Source organism: Tympanuchus pallidicinctus, unplaced genomic scaffold (genome assembly GCF_026119805.1).
Source record: "Tympanuchus pallidicinctus isolate F22 unplaced genomic scaffold, pur_lepc_1.0 scaffold12, whole genome shotgun sequence".
Taxonomy (NCBI): domain Eukaryota; kingdom Metazoa; phylum Chordata; class Aves; order Galliformes; family Phasianidae; genus Tympanuchus; species Tympanuchus pallidicinctus.
The window spans coordinates 8,074,033-8,100,130 of NW_026294637.1; the positions used below are offsets into that span (position 1 = coordinate 8,074,033).

The 26,098-nt window shown below is 41.3% G+C and overlaps 1 protein-coding gene across 2 annotated transcripts in view; it reads left to right on the plus strand.

Annotated features, from left to right (window-relative positions):
• CEMIP (cell migration inducing hyaluronidase 1) overlaps positions 1 to 26,098 on the plus strand; it is a 105,686-nt gene that overhangs the window by 57,285 nt on the left and 22,303 nt on the right. For both annotated transcript variants that reach the window (XM_052672509.1, XM_052672510.1), the window contains exons 5-14: positions 159 to 395; positions 776 to 955; positions 5,210 to 5,280; positions 5,842 to 5,937; positions 6,555 to 6,676; positions 8,847 to 8,988; positions 9,993 to 10,184; positions 17,779 to 17,954; positions 18,529 to 18,738; positions 24,005 to 24,210. In XM_052672509.1, coding sequence (XP_052528469.1) covers positions 159 to 395; positions 776 to 955; positions 5,210 to 5,280; positions 5,842 to 5,937; positions 6,555 to 6,676; positions 8,847 to 8,988; positions 9,993 to 10,184; positions 17,779 to 17,954; positions 18,529 to 18,738; positions 24,005 to 24,210 — 1,632 coding nt within the window. The remainder of the gene's footprint in view (positions 1 to 158; positions 396 to 775; positions 956 to 5,209; positions 5,281 to 5,841; positions 5,938 to 6,554; positions 6,677 to 8,846; positions 8,989 to 9,992; positions 10,185 to 17,778; positions 17,955 to 18,528; positions 18,739 to 24,004; positions 24,211 to 26,098) is intronic.

A 26,098-nucleotide genomic window follows, 5' to 3' on the forward strand; every position in this document is an offset into this window, starting at 1 on the left:
ACTTACAGTAGAGTGTAAGCAGCTACTGGTTCTTGGGTTTGTTGAAGGAAATGCATTGCTAGTCATGACACTTCTCTGTTGGGACATAACAAAAAAAGGGCAGAGGCTTCTTTACTCTGCAAATCATAAGATAATCTTTTCCTCCCTCTGTGATGCAGAGCGGATGACGGCAGCGAGCCCAATCCCTACTTTGGGCGGAAGTACATTGGTGTGAGTGAGGGTGGCATTCTTGAGATCCATGGCAAGAAAAAGCTGTCCTGGACTTTCTTAAACAAGACTCTTCATCCTGGTGGCATGGAAGAAGGCGGATATTACTTTGAAAGGAGCTGGGGCCATCGGGGTGTCATTGTCCATGTGATTGACCCAAAGATGGGGGCCGTTGTCCATTCAGACCGGTGAGTGTCTTCACAGCTATCTAGATCTGAGAATCTCTGGAAACAGGTTTGGAACAGCTTCCCAGCAAGATCAGAAGCATGTTTTATCATCTACTTCAAATGAGTGCTACTGCACATGTATACAATTCTTTCTAGATCACTCATCTCCAAAACCAAAGAGCAAACAGAGTGTTATTGTCTAGCTATTGTGTCAAATGGACCTTAATCAATTTGATTTAATAGAAACCTATAAGGTATCCTTCCAGAGAAGCGATTTTGCAATGGGATAATGTCATTATTATAAACAACACAAAAGGAATATTTCTTTATACCACTTTTTATTTAATTCTGTAATGCATTTTACTGAAGTAAATTTTTTTTGTATCTTTTTATCATTTTAGATTTGATACCTACCGAGCAAAAGAGGAAAGCAAACGTCTTGCCCAGTATTTGGACAGAGTTGCGAATGGCATGATCCTGTCAGTAGCAGTGAACGACGAGGGATCCAGAAACTTGGACGACTCAGCCAGGAAAGCAATGACCAAACTGGGCAGCAAGCATTTCCTCCACCTTGGGTTTAGGTATGTGCCAGTCCTGCCAGTTCTCCCAGAACAGAGGTTTTATTATGCTTCTCATATGTCCGAATAATTCCACTCTCTCAAAGGCACAAAGTTCTTTCACATGGAGAAAAAAAAAAAAAAAAAAAAAGAACAGGAAAACTTTTCAACAGGAGGTTTTAGCAGTTAATTAGACAGTTTAAGATGCACTCATTGTCTATGTTGGGTATTTTTATTAGCAACTGAGGAGAAGCATATTCGTATTTAAAATGATGTTTTCCCAAGATACTATTCCTACAAGTTAATCATTCCTATTTATTCTCAAGCCATCCCTCAAAGATTTAAGAAGCATATCTGCATACACACATTGGATAGAATGGGTTGAACATTAAGGAGAGTAGCATAATAGCAGTGTAACCCTGGCTAAATGCATGTAGGTATCTATACAGTATATTTGTCATCTTGTCTAATACTTATTTAAGGAGTTGGCAGCACAGAAATTTAGCATGCATGAATTTATGCTGTGGACTGTAAATACTTCTGTGACAAATATGGTGTCTGTGTTGGCACATGCATTGCTGAGAATTTTTGCTACTCACCCAACTGTAACATTTGTATTTTTGGTGTTTATCTAAATTTATATAGGCACTTTTTTCTCTTTTTGTTGTTCTGTGTGTGTTCCTCTGCGGACTCTGCTGTCACTGAGGGGGTCACTGCAAAACATGAAAAAACATATCTGCCTTGCATGGGGAAAAGATTCTGAAGAGCAGTCTATGGGAGCACACAAGTGTCAGTTGGCATGTGCAGATGGAGCAACATTTGGGGCAGTTAATAAAGAGGTTGTGTAAAATACTACAGGGACTTGTGTGCACCAGGCAGTGCATTTCAGAGACACAAAGCTGCAGAAATAGTCTCCAATCACAGCTACCTCCATCAGTCCAACCCTATCTCTCATATACTCAGAACTCTCATTAAAGCCCAGTAGCCTGATGGGTTTCTTTTTAAAGACCAAAATTTTGGATACAGGAAAAAATTTTTGAACATTATACTTTCTTTCCCAATTCTGCAGCAGGAATAAATTGATGGTGTTCCCATATGTTTATAAAAGTAAGTTGTTCTTGATGTTTTTAGGCCACTGTGGTGTTTTAATGCTAGTTTCTCACTTTGCTGTAAATGCTTATAAAGGAAATACATAGAAATTCTTGTATTGAAGTGTGACTTTCAGCACTGCTGCTGTATGTAGTCAGAAAGCTAATCATTGTCATACTATTATCTCTAATACCACAATATTTCCCTATGTAAATAACAGAGACATGGTGGGTAACACAAAGTAGCAGGGGTTGGTAAATATTGTCTCTCACCAGCATACTGGTATGTGCAAAACTATCTGTATTGTGGTGCAAAGTTTAAAAATTGCATTTTTAGGGCTGTTCTAAGTGGTTATGTTCAAAAACTGTGAAAAATTGTCTGAATGGCAGCTGCTGTGACATTTACAGAGGCAGTTAGATGGCAGGGTGGAAGACACACAATTTTGTTGGATGTATCCAGGTTTTTTCCTTATGCAAATAGAGCTTCTGCTTTACTTCACCGTGACAACATTTAGACCTATTGGTTTCCCTTCCATACACCTATACTCTTATTAGGGATGTATATACTTGAAGTTTAGGTGCTTTTAAGAAATTTTTGGAGAATCTTAAAAAAGAGTCAGGATGAGAAAATTGTACACACTTCAACCCATATGGTAAAAGAAGGCTCTAAGGAAGGAAAGAGGATGGATTTTAATTTCTAGCATGCCCATGCATGTCTCACTGCTCGGATTCGGGGTTTGCAGGCCAGTCCAGCGCCCTGTTATCAGATCTTCTCATGGCTGGGATTGACCTTGGGCAATACTAAGACAAAAATGGTGTCAAACCCAGCTACTAATTTGAGATAGATAATTTCTGTTTCATATTTTCTGAGGTGCCATATGAATCAGGCTATTGAGCCATAGGCTGGGCTGTTTTCTCATGGAGGTGGTGGAGGGAGTTACATGGACAAATTCCTATCACCAATTACACCATGTTCAACCAGATTATAAAGTTATACAAATCCCCATTGCTGTAGAAGAGACAACGAGCAATGCTGATTTATGCAAAAAAGGTTCTGTGCTCCTGCCAGAGTTTCAGTTGCTTATTTGCTGAGTCCATAACATTAGGATGCAAGCATAATCTTTTCCAGTGGTGTGCAGTGACTAGACACGGGGTAACGGGCACAAACTGGCACATAGGCAGATCCATATGAACATGAGGATAAACTTCATTACTGTTTGGGTGACAGAGCACTGGAACAGGCTGCCCAAGAGAAGTGGTGGAGTCTCCTTCTCTGGAGATATTTAAGATCCACCTGGATGCTTTTCTGTTCAACCTACTGTAGAGAACTGCAGGAATTTGGACTTGATGATCTCTAGAGGTCCCTTTCAACCCTATGATTCCGATTCTATGATTCTTCTTCTATTACTGTTCCTTTGAAAAGTGAATTTGCTCTTTAAGCATGAGTTTTTTTTTTATTTCTCCAACTAATAAATTAAAAGAAGACTTTTCAGTGCTTGATGACACAATTGTTCTCTTTGGAACCCCACCCAAATAACACTGGTTTGGCTCTGGCCTTACTGGTCCCTTCATTTCGTATAGCCCAAACAGATTGCATGTGTCTATGTGTAAGGGTTGAAAGACTTCATGATTGTTTATGTGATAAACTTACTGAGACAAACAAGTATTGTAACACATGAAATGGAACCAAACTTTGAGTTGCAGAACTAGCTAGGTTCTTTTTTCTTTAGATGATTATTTTGGATTATTAGATTATTATGGAACCCTCATCTTTTTTTTTTGCCATTTGCTTTGAATTTGGTGACCACGGGTTTAAAAAAAAAAAAAAAAAAAGACTTATCTTTCCTGCTGAGTGATAAAGTGTCTTTCCTTTCTCCACCCCCTCCTCTCCCTGGATGGAGATCACAGCCCAACAGTGCCGTTGGCAGTTGGCACAGGCAAGTTTTCCGGCATCTGGCTGGCTGGCAGGCTCCCAGGTTGTTATGCTGGCCGTTTCCCTCGAGCCTGTCCTGTGCTGGGGCTGAGGACTTTCCATTCGGAACGCCTTGCTGTGGGGATGTGGCAGGGCATCGGGGTGGGCCAGTGCTCCCCTGCAGCACAGGGCTGTGACCCTCAGCAAAGCTCAGCTGACGCTGGCAGGGATCTGAGCACGCTGTAGTGACTTTCTGTCAATGTCTGTGTTTTCTTCTGAAGTCCCAGAGTAGCTTGTAACTTCACTTATGCCAGCAGGTGGTAAATGTAAAGTGACTGGTAAGACTCAGGGGTGCATCTTGATGCTATTGAAACGTCTGGGTATTTTCACTGACAAAGGCATGATTTAATCTGTGGGTTGTTTGCTAAATCCAGGGTAAGGGCGAGCCTCCCTCTACCACTCTAAAAGCATATTTATTATTCTGTTAGTCATTAAAAGCTGGTATGCCAGAATTTCTTCTATTTCAGAGATGAAATTCCCTCTTGACCCCCACTAATTGGGTTCATCTCCAGCACTGGGAGGTACTTTAGTCTCTGTCTGCATTGCTTACTCAGCCATGTGTTCATTTTCCAGTACTGCTGATAGCTATTGAACCTACTCAACCAATAACTATCAGGCAGTAATGAACTTATTTCTGAAACAGGATCAGATTTGAACGAACAATTCAGACTCATAAACCTTTGTCTCCATTCAATGTTAAAAATGAGGAAACTGGACACCCACACACTATCTAGGTATTTTTTTATTGCCCTTTGCCAGCCACTCTATTAGAAATTCTCATGTCATTCCAAAGACAATTGTGATATACAACGTTTCAGCAGCTAAATTTATTTAAGCAGAACTGCTTTTTTTTTTTTTTTTTTTTTTTTTTTTTTTTTTAAATTGTATTCTCTATTGCACACACAGAAAGAAAGATTTTCAGTCTCCCCAAGGAGCTGCTGGTGTCCTATGCATCTGTCACACACAAGCCCCCTTAAAGATTTTAAAAGAGAAACGCACTGTATTGAGCAAGGATTTGTCTTTGAGCTTCTTTGTCTTGTGGTATATTTACTGAAGAAATACAAACTTAAGATATTTTTAATTTCAATCAAATTGCCTTTCACATCAATCAGACTGTTCTGAACGTGGAGCTGCTGGGAAACGTAAAAACATTAAGCTATAAAAAATGCTCACCGAGTGCATGGCATAATTTGATCATTTCTCATTTTGATTTTCCAGGCATCCATGGAGTTTTATCACCATTAAAGGAAATCCCTCCTCTTCTGTTGAAGACCACATTGAATATCAAGGTAATTCATGCACAAAATACTGTCTTGGAAGTTACTTGCACTTAAACTTGGTCAATGATGTTCTCATTTGACATTGCTTTACATCAAGCTAAGAACAACTGATGGTTAGAGATATTTAATTGAATGCTCTCTTCATATTTTACTGCTTTCAATTAATGCAGCTGAAGCATCAAAGCGTGGGGTATAACCTCGGTCATCTGAACCATGAAATAAAAGTTTTACACTGTATCAGTGTAAATCCTTGTAACTCAGTTGAGCTCAGCCTCTGCCTCCCTCTTTGACAAAAAACCATGAAACAAGCCCAGTTCATACCAACTGAAGATTTAATCAGTTTGTCCTGCATTGGTAGCCTCAAAATCTCTCCATAAAACCACTTTGTTGCAAGCTGAATCCTCCTGATTGTCCAGCATCTGAAGTCTCAGTAACTTTTTAATGGAAGTTATACTGGGCTAAATCTGGATAATAAACCCGAATTATGCATATATACACATGGAAAATTACCTTTTCAGTTTTGACATTTTTTGAGTGCATTCATTGATTTTTACCATTTTTAAAAAACAGGTCAGAAAGGGTCAGCTGTGGCCAAAGTATTCAAACTATTCAAAGCTGAGAATGGAGAACTCTTTAATGTCTCTTCGACTAGTGAGTGGGTTCAAGGTAAGAGGTCTGTTTGCTATTTAACTCAGTGGTAGAGCTGATAAATAGAGTGAACCATCCTTTTTATTGCAAAGCTATTTGGGAAGAGTGGGCTTGCAAGTTGCTATTTATGTTGCTGCTAACCCAAGTAAAGAACATGCACAGATTCTTTCCTCAATTGTCTCCAGGACTCTCTGGATAACTGGCATTCATTTTCCTCTGTTGCTCTGGGTATGAAATTCCATCTCTTATGATCTAAGATATCACACACAGCCTCTTATTTCTTCTGACTGCATAGTCATCATGTCCATGTTTCAGACAACATACAGTAACTGAAACTTGATCTGAAAATCCAAAAGACAACTAAGGAAGACAGGATCCAAAAGCAATAACTATTAATAATGCTCATACTGCGTACTCCAATTATGCAGCTTTTAATAACTCTGCCCTCCTTTGGCTGGTTGCACTTCACAGCATCATTACAAGCGGCTGACAGAGTGGCAGGAAGAGGCAGGAATCAGATCATCAGAAAAGAAACTTGTGAATGATATCTGAGATCAAATTATGCTTCATGTGTTTTTGCTGCATTCATTAGGCGTGACTTTCAAATGACTCTTCTTGTTTGCACTTGTCTCCAGATGTAGAATGGACAGAGTGGTTTGAGAAGCCCGAGAAAGCAAGATCTAAAGACATGGAGAAGCTTTCTGACTTCAAAGCTGCTCACCCTGATAAAATCTGTAGGCAGCCCATTGACATTCAGGTAGGCCAGCTTACCTCTTTGCTTTAGAGAGGCAGCGTGAGATGAGAGCCCCCAAAATATTGTGCTTGTCAGTAACTTTTGTTTCTAAATAAAAGACACTGATTATTTTCCAGCTGTAATATATAACCAACAAGTTCTGTCTAGTCTTGTTTTGAGACAAATGCTTGTAGAATTAAGCTCCTTTCAGTAAATTCTGGCTCTGGCATGAAAAAGAGTGCAGATGGGGTCAGGGACAGCACAGATGCTATCGTGAAATATGTGGTTCCCTGCTGGAAGCTTGTAGGAAAAAAATAAGACATGAAAATTTCAAAGTTTTTAAATGATTCTGGAGTGGACCCTACCTCAAAAAATTAATCACAGAATGTAATGAGATGGTATTGCAACCAGCTGTAGTAGTTGGGAAAAATACCAATGAGCTTAGCCATTTTTTGGAGTCAATTGGTGGTTTGTTATTTTTCCTCTGGAAAGAAATTTGAATTCTATTTGGAACTAAACATTAAAATTATGCTAAAAATTAAAATTATCCATGTGGCTGAGGTGAAAAAATGTATCTTTTCTGATACTGCAGAAGCCTATTCAAGCCAAAATAAAATTACCAAAACAAAGCACCTTTGTTTTCTTTTGGCAAGTGTTAGCCATATGCTTTACCCATCTACCTGTTAAAACAAGTACCAGAGAAGCTTTGCCTATCAAAAACCAGTAAAATACTCCATACCTGTGGGAAGTTGAATCTGAGGTTCCTGCATCCACTGGTGGATTTCACACAAATGCGGTTATTGAAGTAAATGGGAATGCTGACATTATGACTCTAAGTTTCCAGGCCTGCTTGTTCTAAAGAATCTCCTTTGAAAAGAAAGGAAAAAAATGCCCTATGACTTTCTGCCAGACCTTAGCAAATCCACATTCATTTCAGCTTCCATATACATGAATTAGAAGTGACAACTTATTTCAGAGCAGAGGTCAGATGTTCGTTATGACAGCGCTTTTAGCTTGTGTATTGAAAGAGAAACAAGAAATGTATTCTTCTGTGCCAGAATCAACCTTTTTTTCCTCTGTTCTGTTAAATTATAGATACTTTTTTTTTTTTCCCCCATGAACATAAAAAGCAAAACAATTTTTTTTTTAGCTTCTGCAGATTTTAGGGCAATTCTTCAGGTAGCATAACCTGGCATTTGTTATCGCATTCCTAAAGTTACACTGATTTATACCAGCTGGCCTGCTTCAACTGTGCTGAACGTGAAAATGTGAAGATACAATGATAATAACAGAAGCACAGTGCGGCCAGAGGCACATTCCTTCAGCTGATGGTGTTAATCCTATCTGCAGCAACAGTATGGCTGCATTAATAAGGAAGGTCTGCATGAATGAATTAATCAGGATCAGGCCCTTCACTGGAAGATAATTTATCTCCTGCTGCCTTGTTAAAATGCATGTGTTATTTGGATTGTCCAATGCAATTAGTTGCATTTTTGTGAAAGGGTCAAGCTATGGAGCTGGACTGTGACCTGAGGGGTGACACTTGCCCCAGCAGGAGCACAGGAGAGGCTACACATCCCTCCACTTCTTTGTATGATGCAGCTGTTTCCTCAAGCCAACCCTACAGGCTGGTACCTGTATGTGAAAAAAGCCCTCCTCTTCTTGTTCCTTTTGGAGCAAGGTTACTGGAACAGCTCTATTTTTTATTTTTTCCTTTGAGAGCAATTATTACTGACTCATTGAAAGAAGAAATCCCTGCTCTTGTTCTTCTGCAAAGTTCAGGTATAGCTGAGCCACCAGCAATGACATGAGTGCAGCAGAGAGGTTTGAGAGCATGAGTTCATTTGGGTACAAGCATCTGTGTTCAGTGTTGTCATCTGATCTCAAACAAATACCAAAAGAAAATCTAGGGCACCAAGACCAGATGTTAGTGAAGTTCAGAATACTCCTATCCAAGAAAGCACATGGTCTTAATATAGATAAAGGAGATACACATACAACTAGCAGTAATCTACACAGTCAGCACATACAATAGCTGTTCTGAAGCACCAGCTGGAGTGCCAGCTGGATAGCACACATACCAGTCATCCCATTTTGTTATACAACTGTTGCGCATCACTCAAAGCAAAAGCCTCTTAGGATGACATCAGTGTCTGAACGTATCACCAATTTTATATTTCTGTTCTCATTCCAGGCAGAGACCCTCGATGGAACTATTTTAACCACTGAGGTTTTCTACAAGAACGGCCACGACTATCGGTTTCTTTGCCATGGCAAGGACCAGACAGGTGAAGGTTGCCAGAACTACAGAGTGCGGTTCCTGTGTGGCAGCTCTGGTATGTGCTCCATGTTCAAAAGCCAGACACTTGTGCTCTCTGTCCTCTGGGTTGGCTCTTCAAAGGCAGAAGTCATTTACCCCTGAGAAAGAAAAGCCATATGAGGAACTTGGATTTTGCCTAGTGTTCTTGTTTCAGATGTCCAGAAGCACAGAGTCTTCTCCATTGAGTGCTTGGCTTAAGGTAGATGGTATAGGTATAAACCAGACCAACGAAAAGCAGAAATACTGCCTTCCAATGGCTGACTCCTGTTCAGTGGAAGAACAACTACAGTAATTTCTCAAGATGAAATTTTGGATGAGCTATTGATGTGAACATAGATACAACGGCTGTAGATTTACCTCAGGAAAAGTTCCTGAGCCCTACCAGAGAAAGCAGAGTATGACTCCAAAGCCAAGCAGCACCATGGAAAACACTTGATGAGTTCCTTCCCGTAAATATCTTGTGTTTCAATCGAAGCATTTTAGGATGAGATAGGATTAGTCAATCACTGTGTGCAAAGACAACGGGTTTTGAAAGAAATACTTTGTTTTATAGTTGTTAATTCCAACACCACTGTGCATAACTTGGCCACTGGACAGGTCTTTAGGATTCTTGAGTGCTCAGCTGGTGGGAAGAGGAAGGTAGAATACTGTTGTTTTGTTGGAAAAAAAAAACAATCGTTACGTTGAAGACCATTTGGCTGCAGTAAATAACAGTGCCCCGTACCCAGAAGAGCTACTAGTAAATGGGTGGGGTGAAAATGAGCCACTCAATGCTACTTCAAATTGTAGCCATGGGATTAGTGGAAAATCCACCTGCACACATCTGGCAGAAAAACACTTTCTTGTTTGCTTGCTTTCCAAGCTTAAGCCAGTAACAAGCATGATTGGAAGAGTTAACTGTTTTATACTGAATGAGGAAATCATCTTTTTTGGTGGTGCTCCAGGCAAAAAAAAAACCAAAAAACTGGCACTTTGTGATAAGATTAACTGAGTCCTCCACCCTTCCTTTTGGCTTTGCAGTGAAACCAAAGCTTACAGTAACCATTGACACCAACGTGAACAGCACGGTGCTGAATCTGGTGGATGATGTGAGCTCATGGGAGCCTGGAGACAGGATTGTGATTGCAAGCACTGACTACTCCATGTACCAGGCGGAGGAGTTCCAAGTACTGCCATGCCCATCTTGCAGACCCACCCAGGTCAAGGTTGCAGGTGAGGTGATTCATCTTGTCACATTAGTGTTGCATTTCACAAATTCCATCATTTTCACTGAGTGAACTCCATTAAGAATCAGAAAAAAATAAAAGACACCTGAATTTGATGTCTAGCTCTGATGATACTTTTGGGAACACGTGATTTTCTTAGTAGAAAATCATCTAACTTGATTCTGGTTCCTTTCTGTCTTCCCTTTCCGTAGCTGACTCTGGGTTTGTTTGTTTGTTTTTTGTTGTTTTGTTTTGTTTTTTTTTGTCCTCAAGATCATTGTTGAATGGATGCATTTATTTCATAGAGACAAACATTGGACATGTATTTGAAACATTCAATTTTGTATATCTGTATTTAAAAATGTATCACTTCCTGGAAAGCAGGAGATGAGCACAGCTGATCTGAGGAGCGTGGTAAGGGAGGATTCGAGTGTGAGAAATTTTAAGGTTATGAAGTAATGGACCAGCTGGCTATTTTCCTAAAAGAGTTGTATCTAACAAGACAAGTAATCTTACATTTTAGATTTATTTTATTTTTGTTTTACTACTAAAGCTACTGTTTCTCTTTTGCTGTGTCTCTAGACTGCATTGCTCTGAGGTGATGTATTAACCAAACTTTTCTGGAGTCATGTGGCACATGTACTATCCTGAGCCACAGGAAATGGAGGCTGTAGAGTGCTGCTAAATTAGTCTGAGCAGAAGGAGCAGGAAGCTTTGCAGAGTTTCAGCATTTTTCTGTTGAAAGTGACTGGCTCAAATCTGGAACAAATGGCTTTTGATGAGAGGACCTTGCAATCTAGTGATTGTAAAGTGACCTTCAGACACACTTCCATGATGAAGCACATACTGTTTCTGCTATGAGCATGAAAGTAAAATGCAAAGGGGAAAATCTGCAACTGCACTTGAGTCTGTGAGGTGGCCTTTTTCTTCCAGAGCTAGATTTTGGCATGGTAATGAGCAGAACACAGAAATATCAAGTGAGCTGCATCTTTTGTAAATACATGAACTTTCAATTGCCATGCTTTACAAAAGCAAGTGTAATCTTACACAATCTTACAGTATAAAAGCATGTAACAGCTGAAGCCATTTTTTATGGCAGAGTTTGCCTGGTTGTGAAACATGCACGTCACCATATCTTTTGCTTCTGCTTTGGCAATTTCTTTAGGAAGAGGTTTTGTCAGCATTTACAGTAAGATCTTTCTGAGAAACCATCGGGGCACTTGGAACATCCAGTGCACCTGGGAGTTTGCTCTGTTCTGTGAAAAGAGCTGCATTATCTCTGATGCAGCATCTTCTGGAAGGTATTGAATGTGCTTCCTTTGGCAGCCGCCTCCCACAGGGCTCTCGCCATTCATTGTTAGACAGTCTGAAAGAGAGCTGCCCGTCAAGCCAAGAAAAATATTATTCACAGCGTGAATGTATCATAGTCTTATGACTTAAAATGACTAGTAGTTTCAAAGAAGACACATCTCCAAGTTGGATGTTTTTCTTTAGTAATTTTGAGCTGTTGGAAAAACTGTACCAGACCAGTATGTTACAAATTACATCGTGAAGATGATCTTGGAAGATCGTCAGTGAAAATAAAGATGACATAGAAATAAATCTCTTGAAATTCCCATAATCTAATGGATCTGAAAAAATCTTGTTTTTATCTTCTATAACAATAGCAACTGAGTTAGTTTAAAGAAATTAATAAGGGGTTAAAAACTACAAAAAAAGTTAGTGTGATTTTCAAGTAAAGAAGCAGTGGAAACACTTGTTAAAGTAATTATGCTCTTGGTCTCCAATTACTCTTTAGGAGAATTAGGACATTCCTTTTATTACCACAAATGACATGAGCACTGCAGCCAAAGTCTGCCTTTACTTATATCCAGGCAACTTCATTGACGTCAATGGGATTTCACTGATTATATAAATCAGGGCAAAATTTGGTCCAGTAGTAACAATCACATCCAATTTTCTTGTAGCAAAAGCACACTCTCACCAGAAAATAAGATCATCTGCCTGATTCTAAGTTCAGCATTGATGAAATAAAACAAGGGAAGGCTGAGTTGTCCTGTCTTTAGCAGCCAGGAGATGCCTGACTTTCTCTGTGCCTAACCATCGCCTAACATCCATTGCCCTGAGCCATGATGTGCAATTAGACAGGATAAGGAACACTAATGAGCCAGTGGGTGGTATCTCCATGCTAGGTGAGCATCCCTCTGTGCTTGTGCAGCAGTGCTCAGCTCTGATTTGCATTTGGAAAGCACTTGTCATAAATGTCTGCTTCCTTTCCTGATGTGAGTTATTCAGGACTGCTTTGCTCCTCCTGAGAAAAGGCTTCCACGCAGATATATTTATACACGGCGTCTCAAGGGATGTCATTTGTAGTCAGTGGCGTGGCCTGATTATCTCGAGAGTTTTAGTTTAGCAGCTGAGAACTCCTGAAGTCTGTCCTTTAAAAGCAAAATGATAAAACCGTTCCTACCCAGATGGTTTGTGTTCATTTTAATCTCTATTTTTTTTTTATCCTTTCTTTTTTGGAAATAAACTTGAGTTTCAGGTCTGAACTACTTAGAGACTTTTTTAAAAAGAGGCAGAAAAACTCATCTGTGTGGACAGCTGATTTGTTGTGGCAGTCACTTGGCGTAAGAAGGTTTAATTATAGTTGGTGCTCTCATCATTTGCTAGTAGTTTAATAGACATAGTTTAGTGTATTAGGACAAAGAAGTCAGACTTATTGTTTAGGTCCTGCCCCATTTATATTGATACTTCCTGCTGAAAACTCCTACTTGCTTTACTGGCTAGAAGTGACCTGATTAGAGGCTGGGCTTTTCCAAAAAGCTGAAGAGTAAATACTCAATTACCGCCAGGATTTTTTTCAGTAGGATTTGGGTGTCTAACCAGACTTCTGACAATCTCAGTATAGGAAGCAAGGGAGGACACGCAGGGACTGATCTTATGTGCTCCCTTATCGCAGCAACTTCGCTCAAGTCAGAACTGCTGCTCCCACAGGGAAGCATAGCCTGGGCGAGGGCTCAGCTCTGCAGGTCCTGCTCCTGGTCTGACGGTCACTCTGATAAATGGAGGACTTTTCTCTACTGACCTCCTTTGTTTGATTTTTTTTTTCTCTTTTTTTTTTTTTTCCTCTGTGGGAACAGATTAAAACCTTTTGATCTTGCAGGTTCCCAAGGCAGGGACGATGGCACAGGGCAGAGGGAGGGAGGAGGAAGGAAGGAAGGAAGGGTTGTGTTGTGGCAGCACTGGATAGTAGGAAAATCAAGTATTTGGTCTAGTTTCCCTGGGAAACAAGTCTTATCTGCATCTTCGCTGCACTGTGTGAAGTTACTACCAATGCTGATAAGTTTCACCATGGAATAGAAAGGATGAAATGCCCTTTTGTGTGTCTATGTGCTCTTGATAAAACAAGAAAAACCTTTTTGTGCATAGCATAATTACTTCAATTATCCCACGTATTAGTGAATCTGTTATTATGAGCCTACATATCTTAAATCTTGCTTATGGGGCAGTGAATACTACAGAGAGATGGAGCTACTTGTTAATGTAGAGAACTTTGAATTAAACATGTAGATACATAGTGATCTAACAACTTCCCAGAAACTGCCTGCGTCACCATTCGTTGTGCGCTATGAAGGAGGGAGAAGTTACTCTACCAGCAAAATGATACTTTCAGATACTTTCAGAGATTTAGAGGGTTCTCTTCAGAAGCTGACATCATTTTTTGCTGGAACTTGCCAGAAGTTCTTTTTTTGAGGCATCCCTGGTACTTGAGGGTTGGGCAAGGAAGCATTGTGTAAGGCACCTTTCTAGCAGTCTTTTCAGCAGTCTTTTCCTTCTATCTCTGGGCACTGCTTTGAACTCCTTGTAAAGCTTCATCCTTTTTACTATAAGTCCTTTCACTTAAAGCCTGCTTTCCCTCAATTTAAGGAATAATTATTCAGTAAGATGTCAGGATGTAGTATATGACTCAAGGCTGGTCAGATCTCTCAAGCCATGCTGTGTTGCATTTGAGGCATGCAAGAGCAAATCCCATCAAACCAATTCAGATAGGATGTTTGTGAGAACATTTATCAATTATTAAATAGAAAGCAACAGGGACGTAACCACCAGTGATGACAAACGCTTGGCAAAAATGCTAAATCTGACAGAAGTATGGGCTGGCATCTGCAATGAGTTGCACTGGTTTTAAAGGTTCCCTGAAGGATTTATTGTCACTGTGTTACATGAATTAAGCAGGCAAGTTTGTATTTAGAGTGGTGCTGCAATGGCACAGCTGCCTGGGGAGGTGGTGGAGTCACCATCCCTGGAGGTGTGCAAGAACCGTGGGGATGTGGCACTGAGGGATGTGATCAGTGGGCACGGTGGGGGTGTGCTGATGGTTGGACTGGGTGACCCGAGTGCTCTTTTCCAGCTTTAATGATTCTGTGATTCCCTTTAGAAACTCTGATTTGGGAAGCATTAAAAGACCATGAGAGGGAAGGTCTAATCCGCAGAGCCTGGAGGAGAACAAAAAACTCCTTAGGGAAAAAGAACAAATCCAGAAGCATCTTAGCTCCACTTTATCTTCACCAAATACAGACTTTCAGATGCCTGATTCACTTCTGAAAGAGATATGCGGCACTTTATGGCATTTAAAGCCAAAGCATTTAGAAAAGTAGAAATATACCAGGGAGGTTTTTTAGAGACATCTCTGAGTGTTACTCACCAGAGCACCACCCACACCTGGAGCTTCTGAAACTGTTCTACATTTCCACCCTTCCCAAGTGTGATAAAGCCTGAGCCCAGGCTTTGGGGTTAGGTTCAGGTATGGCAGGTTTTCCTGGAGCTTTGTACAGCTTGGAGAAACTCGGAATTGCTGTGATGTTGACATAAGTGTGTCTTTGATTAGTGGATCATCTATGTTTATCTTAATGCATACTTTCTTTTAATAATTACCTTCTCCTTACTAAGTGCACTGGTGACTTTAATAGTCACTGTCTTGAGTCATAAGCATGGAAGTGGTCTCCTATTTCGCTGAATCAAGACCTTTGTCAGCAAGCCCATACATTAATGCAGTTTATTTTTCCCTGTGAATTAACATTTTGCTAAGTGAAGGTACTGGTATGACAAAGAGCAGCAAAGCCAGGGCGTTCTTTTGAGCTAAATCACACTGGCCTGTTGTGGGGAGATGTAATCTGTGTCAGCATACGGCTTTGTTTGGTTTAGATTATAACGCAGCACAAGCCTGGCTCACCAGCAAAGCAACATCTGTCCGTGAGGGATGCAGCATGAATGTGCTCAGAGAGGAGATGGTGAATCAGTGATCCTGCACTCATAATTGCTTGGGCAATCCCAGGCATGGCTTTGATGCTGAAGCAGCGGGCACAGTCCTCCTCTATTCTCAGCACAGAGTTGCCTTTCTTTGCCCCAAACCACTTCTGGGCTGGCTTGGGTTTGCCCATGCTCAGATGTCACACTGCTCCTTGGGGAGACAAGCAGCAGCCTGGCTTCAGGTTTACAGCCCTGCAGTGGGACGCTCCCAGTGCCATGTGAGCTGCCCAAGCACACCGTGGAGCAGCCTCTTTTGTTTGATTTCCTTCCTCATGCCAATCACCAGCCGTGCCAGTGGAGGTGCCACGTGTCCATGGACGCACATCGCAGTGCTTCTGGCCCCATGGGAAGTGCCTGGTGCCAGTTTCCAGCAGGAATTGACATCACCAGAGCGATCCCATGCCCAGCTCTGTCTCCCATGAGCCATGTCAGTGGGATGGCCCCACAGCCGTGGGCAGCTTGGATTTCTGGCTGCCGGGAGGAGAGGTTTGTTTTTCAAAACTCTGTTAAAGGAGCTATTATTCAAAATCCACTTTCACATTGCAAGGGGATTGCTTTCCATCTCTCCTTTTATCTCTAAACAAGTCAAGTCAGCAAAAGCAGAAAGTGAAAAACATGCACCCAAGGAGTTATATTTAGAAACTGGTTAATGCGTATTTAACATTCCTGCCAGTACTTATGCTATTTTGCATGTCTGGACTGGTGTTAAATTAAATTAAATACATGCAAGCATGACATTTATTATTCTAGAGCTCAGCACATAAATAACAAAACTGCCCATCTAATTCCACTGCCACAAATCCTGGGGATGTGGCTTGAAATAGGACATTCTTCAGATTATCTGAACTTCTTCCTGCATTTCAGTAAATCAAGGAAAGGTCAGCTTGGAGGGAAACTAAAAAGTAACAGCTTGAAAATGGTTTCATAACCATTTGGCTCTGGACTCTGTTCCCTAGCAGAGCTGCTCAATGGTACAGCACTGGGCATCCCTGTGCAGAGGACACCGCTGCCACTGCTTTTTAAATAGCAGTGAATAAGGGAAGCAGAGCTGTTTTGGGGGTAAGCTGGGTTCTGATGTTGGCCACAAACCTGAATAGACCTGGCTTATGGCAGCTCTGTGGGAAAGCTCAGGGAAGAAACTGCAAATACAAGTGAGATGCAAACCCATGGCCTCTTGGTTCCACCACTTTTGGGATTGAGCATCCAATTCCCACAGCACCCTGTGCCCATGGCAGACAGTGGTGCGGACCTTGCCTTGCAGGCAGCAAGAAGGAGCACCAACCTTTCCCAAATGCCAGTATTGCTTTTGAACTACACTGCTCCCAGCACCAGCAGAAAGGAGGAGTGAATGGGGTTTGCTTATCTTTGTTATAAAGCCATAGCAGTGTGTTTTGGTTAAAACAAGAATGTTTCAGTGCTCAAAATCCTCCACGCAACTTGCCATTTCTAGTGCAGCACAAAGTACTTCACAATGATAGCCAGGCTTTGGGCTTGCCATTTGTTTCTAATTACTGCTTTGAATGATTCCACTGAAATGAAATACATGCAAGTGTAGCATTCCTGAAAGTTCAGTGTTTACTTAAAGAGTTTATTACTTATTTTTACTGGAATAATACAGAATGTAGTCCGTAAAATGAACCTTTTTCCAACTGCATTCTCTGCAGAAAGCCGAGGAAGGAAGGAAGGAGCATGAATACGTTTGAATGAAATTACAGCAAAGAGAATATTTTGCTCTCTAGGCATCCACAGTGCCTGGGCTTCACCCCTTTCTGTTCAGGGCAGGGAGGGCTCTCTGTGGTTTTAACCCCTCCACACAGCCAGGTGTGTTTGTGGAGGCAGGTTAGAGGCAATGTGGTCTGGCATGCAGTCCTATCAGCTGCCTATGTGCGGGGCAGAGGGAGGTGTTGGGAGCAAGCAGGAGATGTGCAGACAGATCTAAATTGAGAGTTCAGGATAGCAGGCAGGGAGAGGTTCTGAAGTGCAGTTCTGAAGTGATCACAGTCTCTTTCTAAGGTCGGAGAAGTGTTTTGTCAGACAGCCTGTTGGTTTAGCTCCCTGGCTAACTGGAGCAACTTCAGACCAAAAATCCCACTTCCTCTGTTGAAAATGTCTCAGCAGGACATAGAGGGACACCTGTGCTCCAGCCTTCCGCCTTTTGAGGAGCCAGCCAACAGTTTTTTGCTGATTCCAATGCTCTTTTCATTATCGACCAACCCCACCACAGGAAGCACAAGGGGAAACCAGCAGCGCTGGCAGAGTAATTCTGAAAATGGATCTTGTTCCTGCAGGGAAAGCAGCGTACCTCCACGTTGGCGAAGTCATTGATGGCGTCGACATGCGGGCAGAAGTGGGGCTGCTGAGCAGGAACGTTGTGATCATGGGCGAGATGGAGGGGCAGTGCTATGAGTACAGCAGCAAGTTGTGCTCCTTCTTTGATTTCGACACCTTTGGGGGACACATCAAGGTAGGGCTGGAGCCTTCCCCTTGCACTTTTCTCCACCCAGCCACACCTTCGTGTACTGAGAAAGTCAGGCTGCAGGAATGGAGGAATCTCTTGTGTCAGCTGCTGAGCAAGCAGCCCCTCCCTGTGTTGCGGCAGATCCACCCCACTGCTGCTGCCAGTCCCTCAGCTTTGAAATACACCCATGCAGACAGTACCCAGCGAGGCTGGTGCTTAACCCATCCAGGATATAACTTCCATATTCCAATTCTAGTTTTCCCCAAATGCCAGTGGTGCTCCAAACAGGAGGTTCACTTTGAGCCCGAGTGACTGAAACTCATGGGAAACATTAAATCTAAATGTCTTTTTCTTCCAAAATGAAGTGGAAAGTAGCCATGGCAGCAGTGACAGTATCAAAGAAGAGCTATGGTCACATTAGCTATCATGACTCTCTCCTTTACCCTGCAGCCATACACTCTCTCGCACATAGTAAATCTCTCTAGCAGATACATTCATTGCTCTACATTCCTGTATTCCCCCACCCTCTTGCCCTCAACACTGTTTTATCTTTCTTGACTGATGTTCTGTCATTCTCCAGATTGGTCTTGATTTTAAGGCTACCCATCTTGAAGGTCTAGAGCTGAAATATATGGGCCAGCAGACAATGGGACATTACCCAATTCACTTCCACATGGCTGGAGATGTAGACGAGAAAGGAGGCTACAACCCTCCAACATATGTGAAGGATGTCTCCATCCACCATACCTTCTCCCGCTGTGTCACAATCCACGGATCCAATGGTTTGCTGGTAAGAAACCCCAATGCCTACCCTATAGATCCAGGCATCGGTCAAATTATTTCCTCATAGTGTGAATACAGCTTAATTACTGCAATGTAAGGTGTTTTATTGTTAGAAATAGGATCTGTCTCTTTCTCCTGATTACACAGATGTTCCAGGCGTATTTCAACCTGCATTCTTAAAAAGGAGGAAACAAAGTGGCACTGCAGGCTGTGTGTGAATCAGAGCAGGCAGAGCTTTTGTCTTTGGGCAGGGATGTCTGTGGACCAGCCCATCTCTAATGAGTAGTTGGACCTGGCTATAGCCAGAGCTTGCTATTTAAAGACGATAATCAGAAGGTTTAAGTATCCTTCATCTCTCCTATAATAAAGCTTTGGGTTTGCAATGCTATTCAGAACATTAAACATTCACAGAGCTCTGGTTTGTCAGAATTAATCTCCACAACAGAAAATCCTTTTGAATAAATCTATATAATGACCTATGCTTATCAGGCACTTCACAGTGCAGCAGAAGTGCTAGGAGCACAGTCAGATTTTCCCTTAGATGTAGAGATGCCACCTTCTTTGTTGTAAGTGTGCAGAGGGAAACATTATCATATTGAGCATCCTGGAGCATGGTACGGAACCCAGGAGGCTTTTTTCACTGCCACCCCACCTTTGTTTCCCGGCACAGTTGCTCCTTTGGCACTTCTGGGATAGGAATAAGTTGTGTTGGTCCCAGCCCTTGTTGCTTTATTAGTCTTGAACTCCCCATCATTTTAAGACAGTATCTTCAAAGCCAACCACACCAAGAACTTAACATAGGGTATTTTCCACCACCTGATGATGGTAAGGAAACCAAGATCCAGAATGTTCTGAATGAATGCTGCTCCTGAAACTATATATCCAATCAGCTCCACTCACAAAACCAGACAGGAGGAAAGAGAAATCTTTACTTGCATTCAGGAAGTATAAAGATATCTATCCCAAAGCTGCTAAAGATATGGAATGAACATCAAGTTTGACTATCCAACTTTTTTCCGAAGTATCAGTTCAAATACAAAGTCTTCCTTTTGGCAAGGAATGCAGGATACTGCCTCCAAAAGTGGCAGCAAGGGAAATGGAAGTCACAGGCATAATTGAAATGCACAGAAGTTAAAGTGAGGACAGTTCCAGAATAGGAATGGCTTTTATCTTCTATTTGTGAATCCTGCTTCTGATCTCTGTCCTTCTAAGTTTATAACATGAAATCTAGTGACTGAACTCATCTTATAGGGAAAAAGTATATAAATATGACACTCAGGGTCATATGAGAACTGTCCATTCAAAGTCACCAGCACAGGGGATGAGCTTGCAGTGAATAGGCAGAGTAGAAGGGCACTGTTTCAGGATTTGTGTGCCACAGATGGCTCTTACCAGTGGCACCATAAACACACTATCTATGTATACAGAGTTTGCACAGCTGTTGGTGAACTGCAGACCAGCTAGAGCCCTGCTTATCAGTCTGACATGAGATCTTAATTCCTTGTTCATTAATAGTTGCCAAAGCAAATGCTCTGTGCCTGGCATTTTTTGTACCGGTCAGATAAATAGATTTGTATAGAGCATTGGGAAATAGTTCTGTCTCTTGTGCTTTCTCCAAGGGACAACTTTGGGAGATGCATGGCAGAGGGATGCATGTGCTCATGCTTTTCAGCCATGATGACACAATGAAATTCAGACAGACTGAGGCAGCTGATGAAAACAGCTTTCTCTCTTGCTGTTACTCAACAGCCACTGCTCCCTAAATGACCACAGTTCGCCTTCAGGAAAAAGCACCCTGGAGAAATCTTAGATTCTGGGATCCAAAATCTAAACTGTTAAGAATGTAATCTCTGCTGATTGTAATTTATCACAATTTGTCAATACTAAACTCTATGTTTAACCTATTTTTTATTCTAACCATTCAATTTTTGCTAATGGCTGAATTGAAAGCTGAAGTGAAGTAAAGCCATCTATTTGCTCAGTTTCATCAGAGAACAGGCACTCCGTAGGTTGCATCACTTAAATGGTGTCTCATTGCTCAGATAGACATCTGCAGTTAGCAGCTCCAAACCTTGATTCTTCATGTGATCCCACTGCAATCTCCTCATCTGCTTTCCGATTCTATTTCCCTTCCTTTCCTGTTCCTTCTGCCCCAGATAAGCTCACAGGCACCCACATAGGTCTCTGGTGAGTACTGTGATTATTCTGTGCATTTCCTAGCTGCCTACTATCTTCTGACTTGGGCAACACTACCTGTTTCTACATGCATGAGCAGCATTTGTACAGACAGCAAATAGCTCCTTTTTCCCCCAGGTAACATTCATTCCCTCTGAGGTCAGGGTGATCCATAGCATGCTCTGCTGAGGGAAAACTCTCCTTGATGATGTACATGAACCGGATTTTGAAAATAGCCATGCAAAACATCTAGGTGGACTGTTAAACCTCAGCATAGCGTAGCATTTAAGGATGTGTTTAACTGTAGGCCATTGATTTCCAAGGGGTTTTTCACATGGCTGTAGTTAAATGCCTGTGCAAAAGCTTTGAAGAGCCATCTATTTATTCCTGATGGCAGAACTGTTTTTCTGTGGGTCTGCGTGGTGCTGCTGAAAGTCCCTGTCCCAACAGAATCTCATTTCCCTCAGTGAGTTTTTCTGTGCTTGTCTACAAATTCACATTCACTAGGGGACATAGAGGGTCCTTTTGGAAACAAATCTGTAGAAATTCTCAGCATAATTCTTGACAATTCCAATAATTACCCAGTGTTTTGTTTAATACGTTGGACATAAAAACCACCTATTTACACCATTGCAATCTCTGGGATCAAACTTTACTCTGATTCCCACTCTGTCCACTGGACCCCAGTGAGCAACCTAAAATAGAAACTCCCATTAGTGCAAGAAATTAAATGAAGGTCAATAAAAACACTCTGTCAGGATCCAGGGGAGAACTGTACTTCATGGAGTAAGAGGCTGAGCTATGTGACTACTTAGGCAGTATCTGATTTTAGTAATCCAGCTGTACTGCACAGTGGTTGTTTTGTAGAGGGCATTATCTGGCTATAAATTACTCATGGTTAAGGTAAGATTATGGACCATGAAGAAGGTTTTAATCAAAAATTAAGTCCTTTGGAAAAAATCTTTTGGAACACGCAGTTCTTTTGCAATGCAAACATTTCAGTACTGGGCTTGTGCATGAAAAAACATACAGGAAACTTGTATGTTTGTCAGAGCTGAGCGGGAGATGAGATATGGGAAAAGTAATTCATCAAATGGAGGGTGACAGAGACAGAAGGGACCAGGTCCCCCTGATTGATAACTCCGTGTTATTCTGTGGGCTTCCAGGGATGAGTTAGGACAACATTGGGTTTGTTGGCTCTGAGCCCTTCTGCCAGTGCACGTTCCTCTTTCTGCTTCACTCCTCTCAACAAACTGGGAGTGATAGTCTCCTGTAACATCCCATGAATAGTGGTGGGCTTTGCCCCACTGTCATCTGATTGCCACAAGTTTTCATATCCCAGTCCTAGTGCAGCTCTGTGCTGGTTGGAGAGATAAATGACTTTTCTGTGTGGCTGATGTTTCTCTGAGGAAACCATTTCCATCATCTAAATGTCGCAGCACCATTACTTGCTTTTCCAGTGTTACTGTTGTGCATGAGAAAACTAATTATCTTCAGTGGCTGTCTGCAATTTTAACAACTCCAAGATTGAAAGGCTTCCTCTACACACTGGAAATCTTCATCTGAAAAGAGGTCACTCTAATGAGATGTTCTCCTATCCCATAAACCTTTATAATTGCAAAGCTGGGACAGCTCATGTATCCAGGGAGGGATGGTTCAATGTAGTACATACTGTTTATGCCTAAATAAAGAAGCCTCGACCTTGCAAAAGCTGTCATCTAGTTAAATTAGAGAAGTTAGCAGTAAATTTTAGTGAAGTATTTTAGTGGAATGTACCACTTTGCAGGTCATTTTAACTCTGTTTAATTTACTGTGGTGACTTATGTTCAGAGATTTGAGTATTTACACTGGAGCATGGATGATACATAATAGATGTGTGTGCAAATGTAAGCTTGCAGTAGATTTGGCAAGCAAAGTATTCTCTCTTAAGTGAAAGCATTCTTGTAATCATTTCAACACTAGTCTTGGGATTTGATTTGAAATTGGTTTTCCTGGCCTCAAGATGAGGCATGTAGATGACAGAAGAATCTCAGTCCTGCTTGCAAAAGCAATTCAGGTGCTTAGGAGTTAAGATCTTTCAACAACCCTGTAAAGAATGGGTTCTGTGTCCATTTTAATATCTTACTTGTCCCTTCATGATTGCTGTCTCAGAAGAAGCGTTTGTAGGAAAACGCTGGTATCTATCTAAGCTCTGCTAGAAAGGTTTCCCAGGTCAAAGGTAGGTAATCGGTGAAGGCTGATGGGACAAGCAAAGAGAGACCCCAGGACAGACAGCATTTCATCAGGCACATGAAGGCTTGAAATTCATTTTCCATATTCCAGATATATATAATAACAACTAACTTGTTGGACACTGAGGGTTGTTGTTTTCCAGCCAATCCAAGCCTTAGGCTTTGAGTTCAAGTATCTGCTCTTGAAATTGTTTTTTCAGATCCTCCAGTGAGCTGATGGGTATTGTTCTGTCCAATACAATAGTGTTCTGATGTTAACACTGTTGAAACCCAAACCAGAACAGCACTGATTAACACCAGCTGATTTGTCTCAGGGTCAAGTAAAGCTTCTGTCAACAACTTGGAAAAAAGGATCAGGTCAAAGCTAAAACAAGCCAGCCTGTCTGGAAAAAAAGACTTGCCACCTCTCTGATAGCCTGAAAAAATATTTTTTCAGCTCAGCTGCATTTTTCAGATGTATTTTATGTAGCTGCTTGTGTAACTCTATGTGAAGATGAATGAGCCCAGATGTAATTTGAACATCCGACATCCTTCATTCACTTCCGCACCCCATGTTTCTTCCAGTCTCACGCTAAGATAGTCTGATTTTGCAGATAGGCAAAATAATGGAACTGGCATTTCCTAGATGACAACAAATTCTAGCTGAATTTAAATTTTGGGAGCATAACAAATTCTAGTTAATAACACCCACATCTAAATTTATTTTATACAATGAACTCTTAAGAGTAGAAAGTGATATTGCTTTCACTTTTGCTTTTGCTTGTACACCCTGAGTTCAAGAGTATACTGGAGTGCTATTACTGTGAAGTCTTTTCTCTATATGTAATGGCTGAAGGATGAAACTTGACCTTTGTTTTGTACCTGCAGGTGAAGGATGTTGTGGGTTATGATGCACTGGGCCATTGTTTCTTTACGGAGGATGGACCAGAAGAGCGCAACACATTTGATCACTGCCTTGGACTGCTTGTTAAACCCAGCACTCTGCTCCCTTCCGACCGAGACAGCAGGATGTGCAAACTGATCACAGAGGGTGCTTACCCAGGGTACATCCCTAAACCCAGGCAAGACTGTAGGTGAGTGGGAGCCTTTCTTTTCTTCTTTCTATTGTTGCAGGATTTACCCACAAAAATGTTGTGAATGTATTCTTATGTTGTCACCTTTATAAGTCTCTGCTGCATCCTCCCAAAGTTTGGGAGAGCAGTCTCTTCAGGGTCTTTCCACTTGTGTTATTTAGTTGTCTACACACCTGGGTTGTAATTTTCATTTTTACCATGAAGCCAATTGTGATGGTTGCTACCTAAGATATTATTGGAAATCTCTTCTAAAATAGGATTATGCCTTGCACATTCAGGAGTTGCAGTGGTTCAATAAAGCGTTCCCAGAATGAGCTGGATTCTGACATTAGTGCCCATATGGAATGATAGTTGATTATGAGAACACTCCCATTTATTCTGAAGCCATTATCTGCAGAGAACAGATATAGTTTAACGATACGGGATTGGCATTATGCATCTATTGGCAATTTACCCAAACTGAAGAATAAAACAAACGTGGTGCAATAAATGCAGTTTAGCACAGAATTAGGGCTTGGCAATAGAAGATCAAAGACTGTATATGCCTGTTGGATCACTAATAATGTCCATGCATAAGCTCATGAAAATGTTTCCATGAGAACTTCCCAAAACTTCTATTTTTCAGTATTAAACTTGAAAAATACTCAATGCCTTTCATCTCCCTTTTGCAAGATCCTTTCCTCTAAGTGCCCTTTCAGATCTGCCAACTGAGGTTTAAATGAGGATTATAGAAGCATTTGCAATGAGAAGGGATTTCACAAGTTCTTTTTGCAGTTCTGTTGCCTGTAGAAAAAAATAATCAAATGAAGTATAGAAGAAACATGACCAGCTTAGCCACATAGTTAAGCAGTAGAGTATGTTCTTGCTGGGATTCATGGTTTTTTTGTTAGTAGTAGTTTTTAGCGCAGGTTACAGAAACACCAGTCATGAATACCGTTGTTGCAGTTGATCCTACCATAAGACAGAATATGGACTCATTGAGCTCCTGCAGTCCATTCTGGCCATTTTTCCCCTGATTTTCATGCTGTTTTTCTACCTCAAAATCAAGGTGTACAGCCAAGGAATGGGAAAAAGTGCTCATTTTAATGCATGTGTGGTGTCTCATTAGCTTCCTTGTTCTCCCTTCACACCAACTCCTGAGAGAGTGGTAAACTCTTAAAGTGAAACCTGTGTAGTTAACAGCTGGAAAAGCAACTGTAATGAAGGGACTTTGGCAAATCTGGATTCTGGAGCAAATATGTGGACATTGGATGCGCAATATGTGGGCATCCTTCAGAAGCTTTGAATTGATGGTGATCATCAAAGCTTGACAGTAAGACTGCTGTGCAAGAGGAGGGAAGTTCCTCCACAGCCAAGTTTTGCCTTGAGACTACAGAGCATTGCTGCTGCATTGATGATGCTGGGAGAAATGGCTGTTCAGATTTTTCTTCAGGGTTTTCTTTTGGTGTAGTTTGAGGGGAAAAAAATGACACAAAAAACCCCTAATTTCTGACCAACAAGAAGTCAATGAGAAAGTCTCCAGAGCCAGACTGCTGTCTTCAAAATAAGATAGTGAGAAGCTGATTGATGCCTAATAACAGCTAAAAATCTTTGGGTGTTTTCTTTCATTTAAAAGTACTCTTAGTCTGCTGAGACTCTATCACTATCACCCATTCTGTCCTCAGAACTAACTGGGGTTTGGTCCAAAGAAACATATTTTTAGCTTTTTACTTTGGCAAGAGAAAGAGATGAAATTCATGCGGTGCTTTCTTTCACATCTGTGTTTGTTTATAAATGACACTTAATGTATCCATTCATAAAATAAGAGTAAATCAGCCGTTGTTCTTATTTTCCACATAATTCACTTAATTGTCAGCTGAACATGTTTTGTGTCATTTGAAATATTATT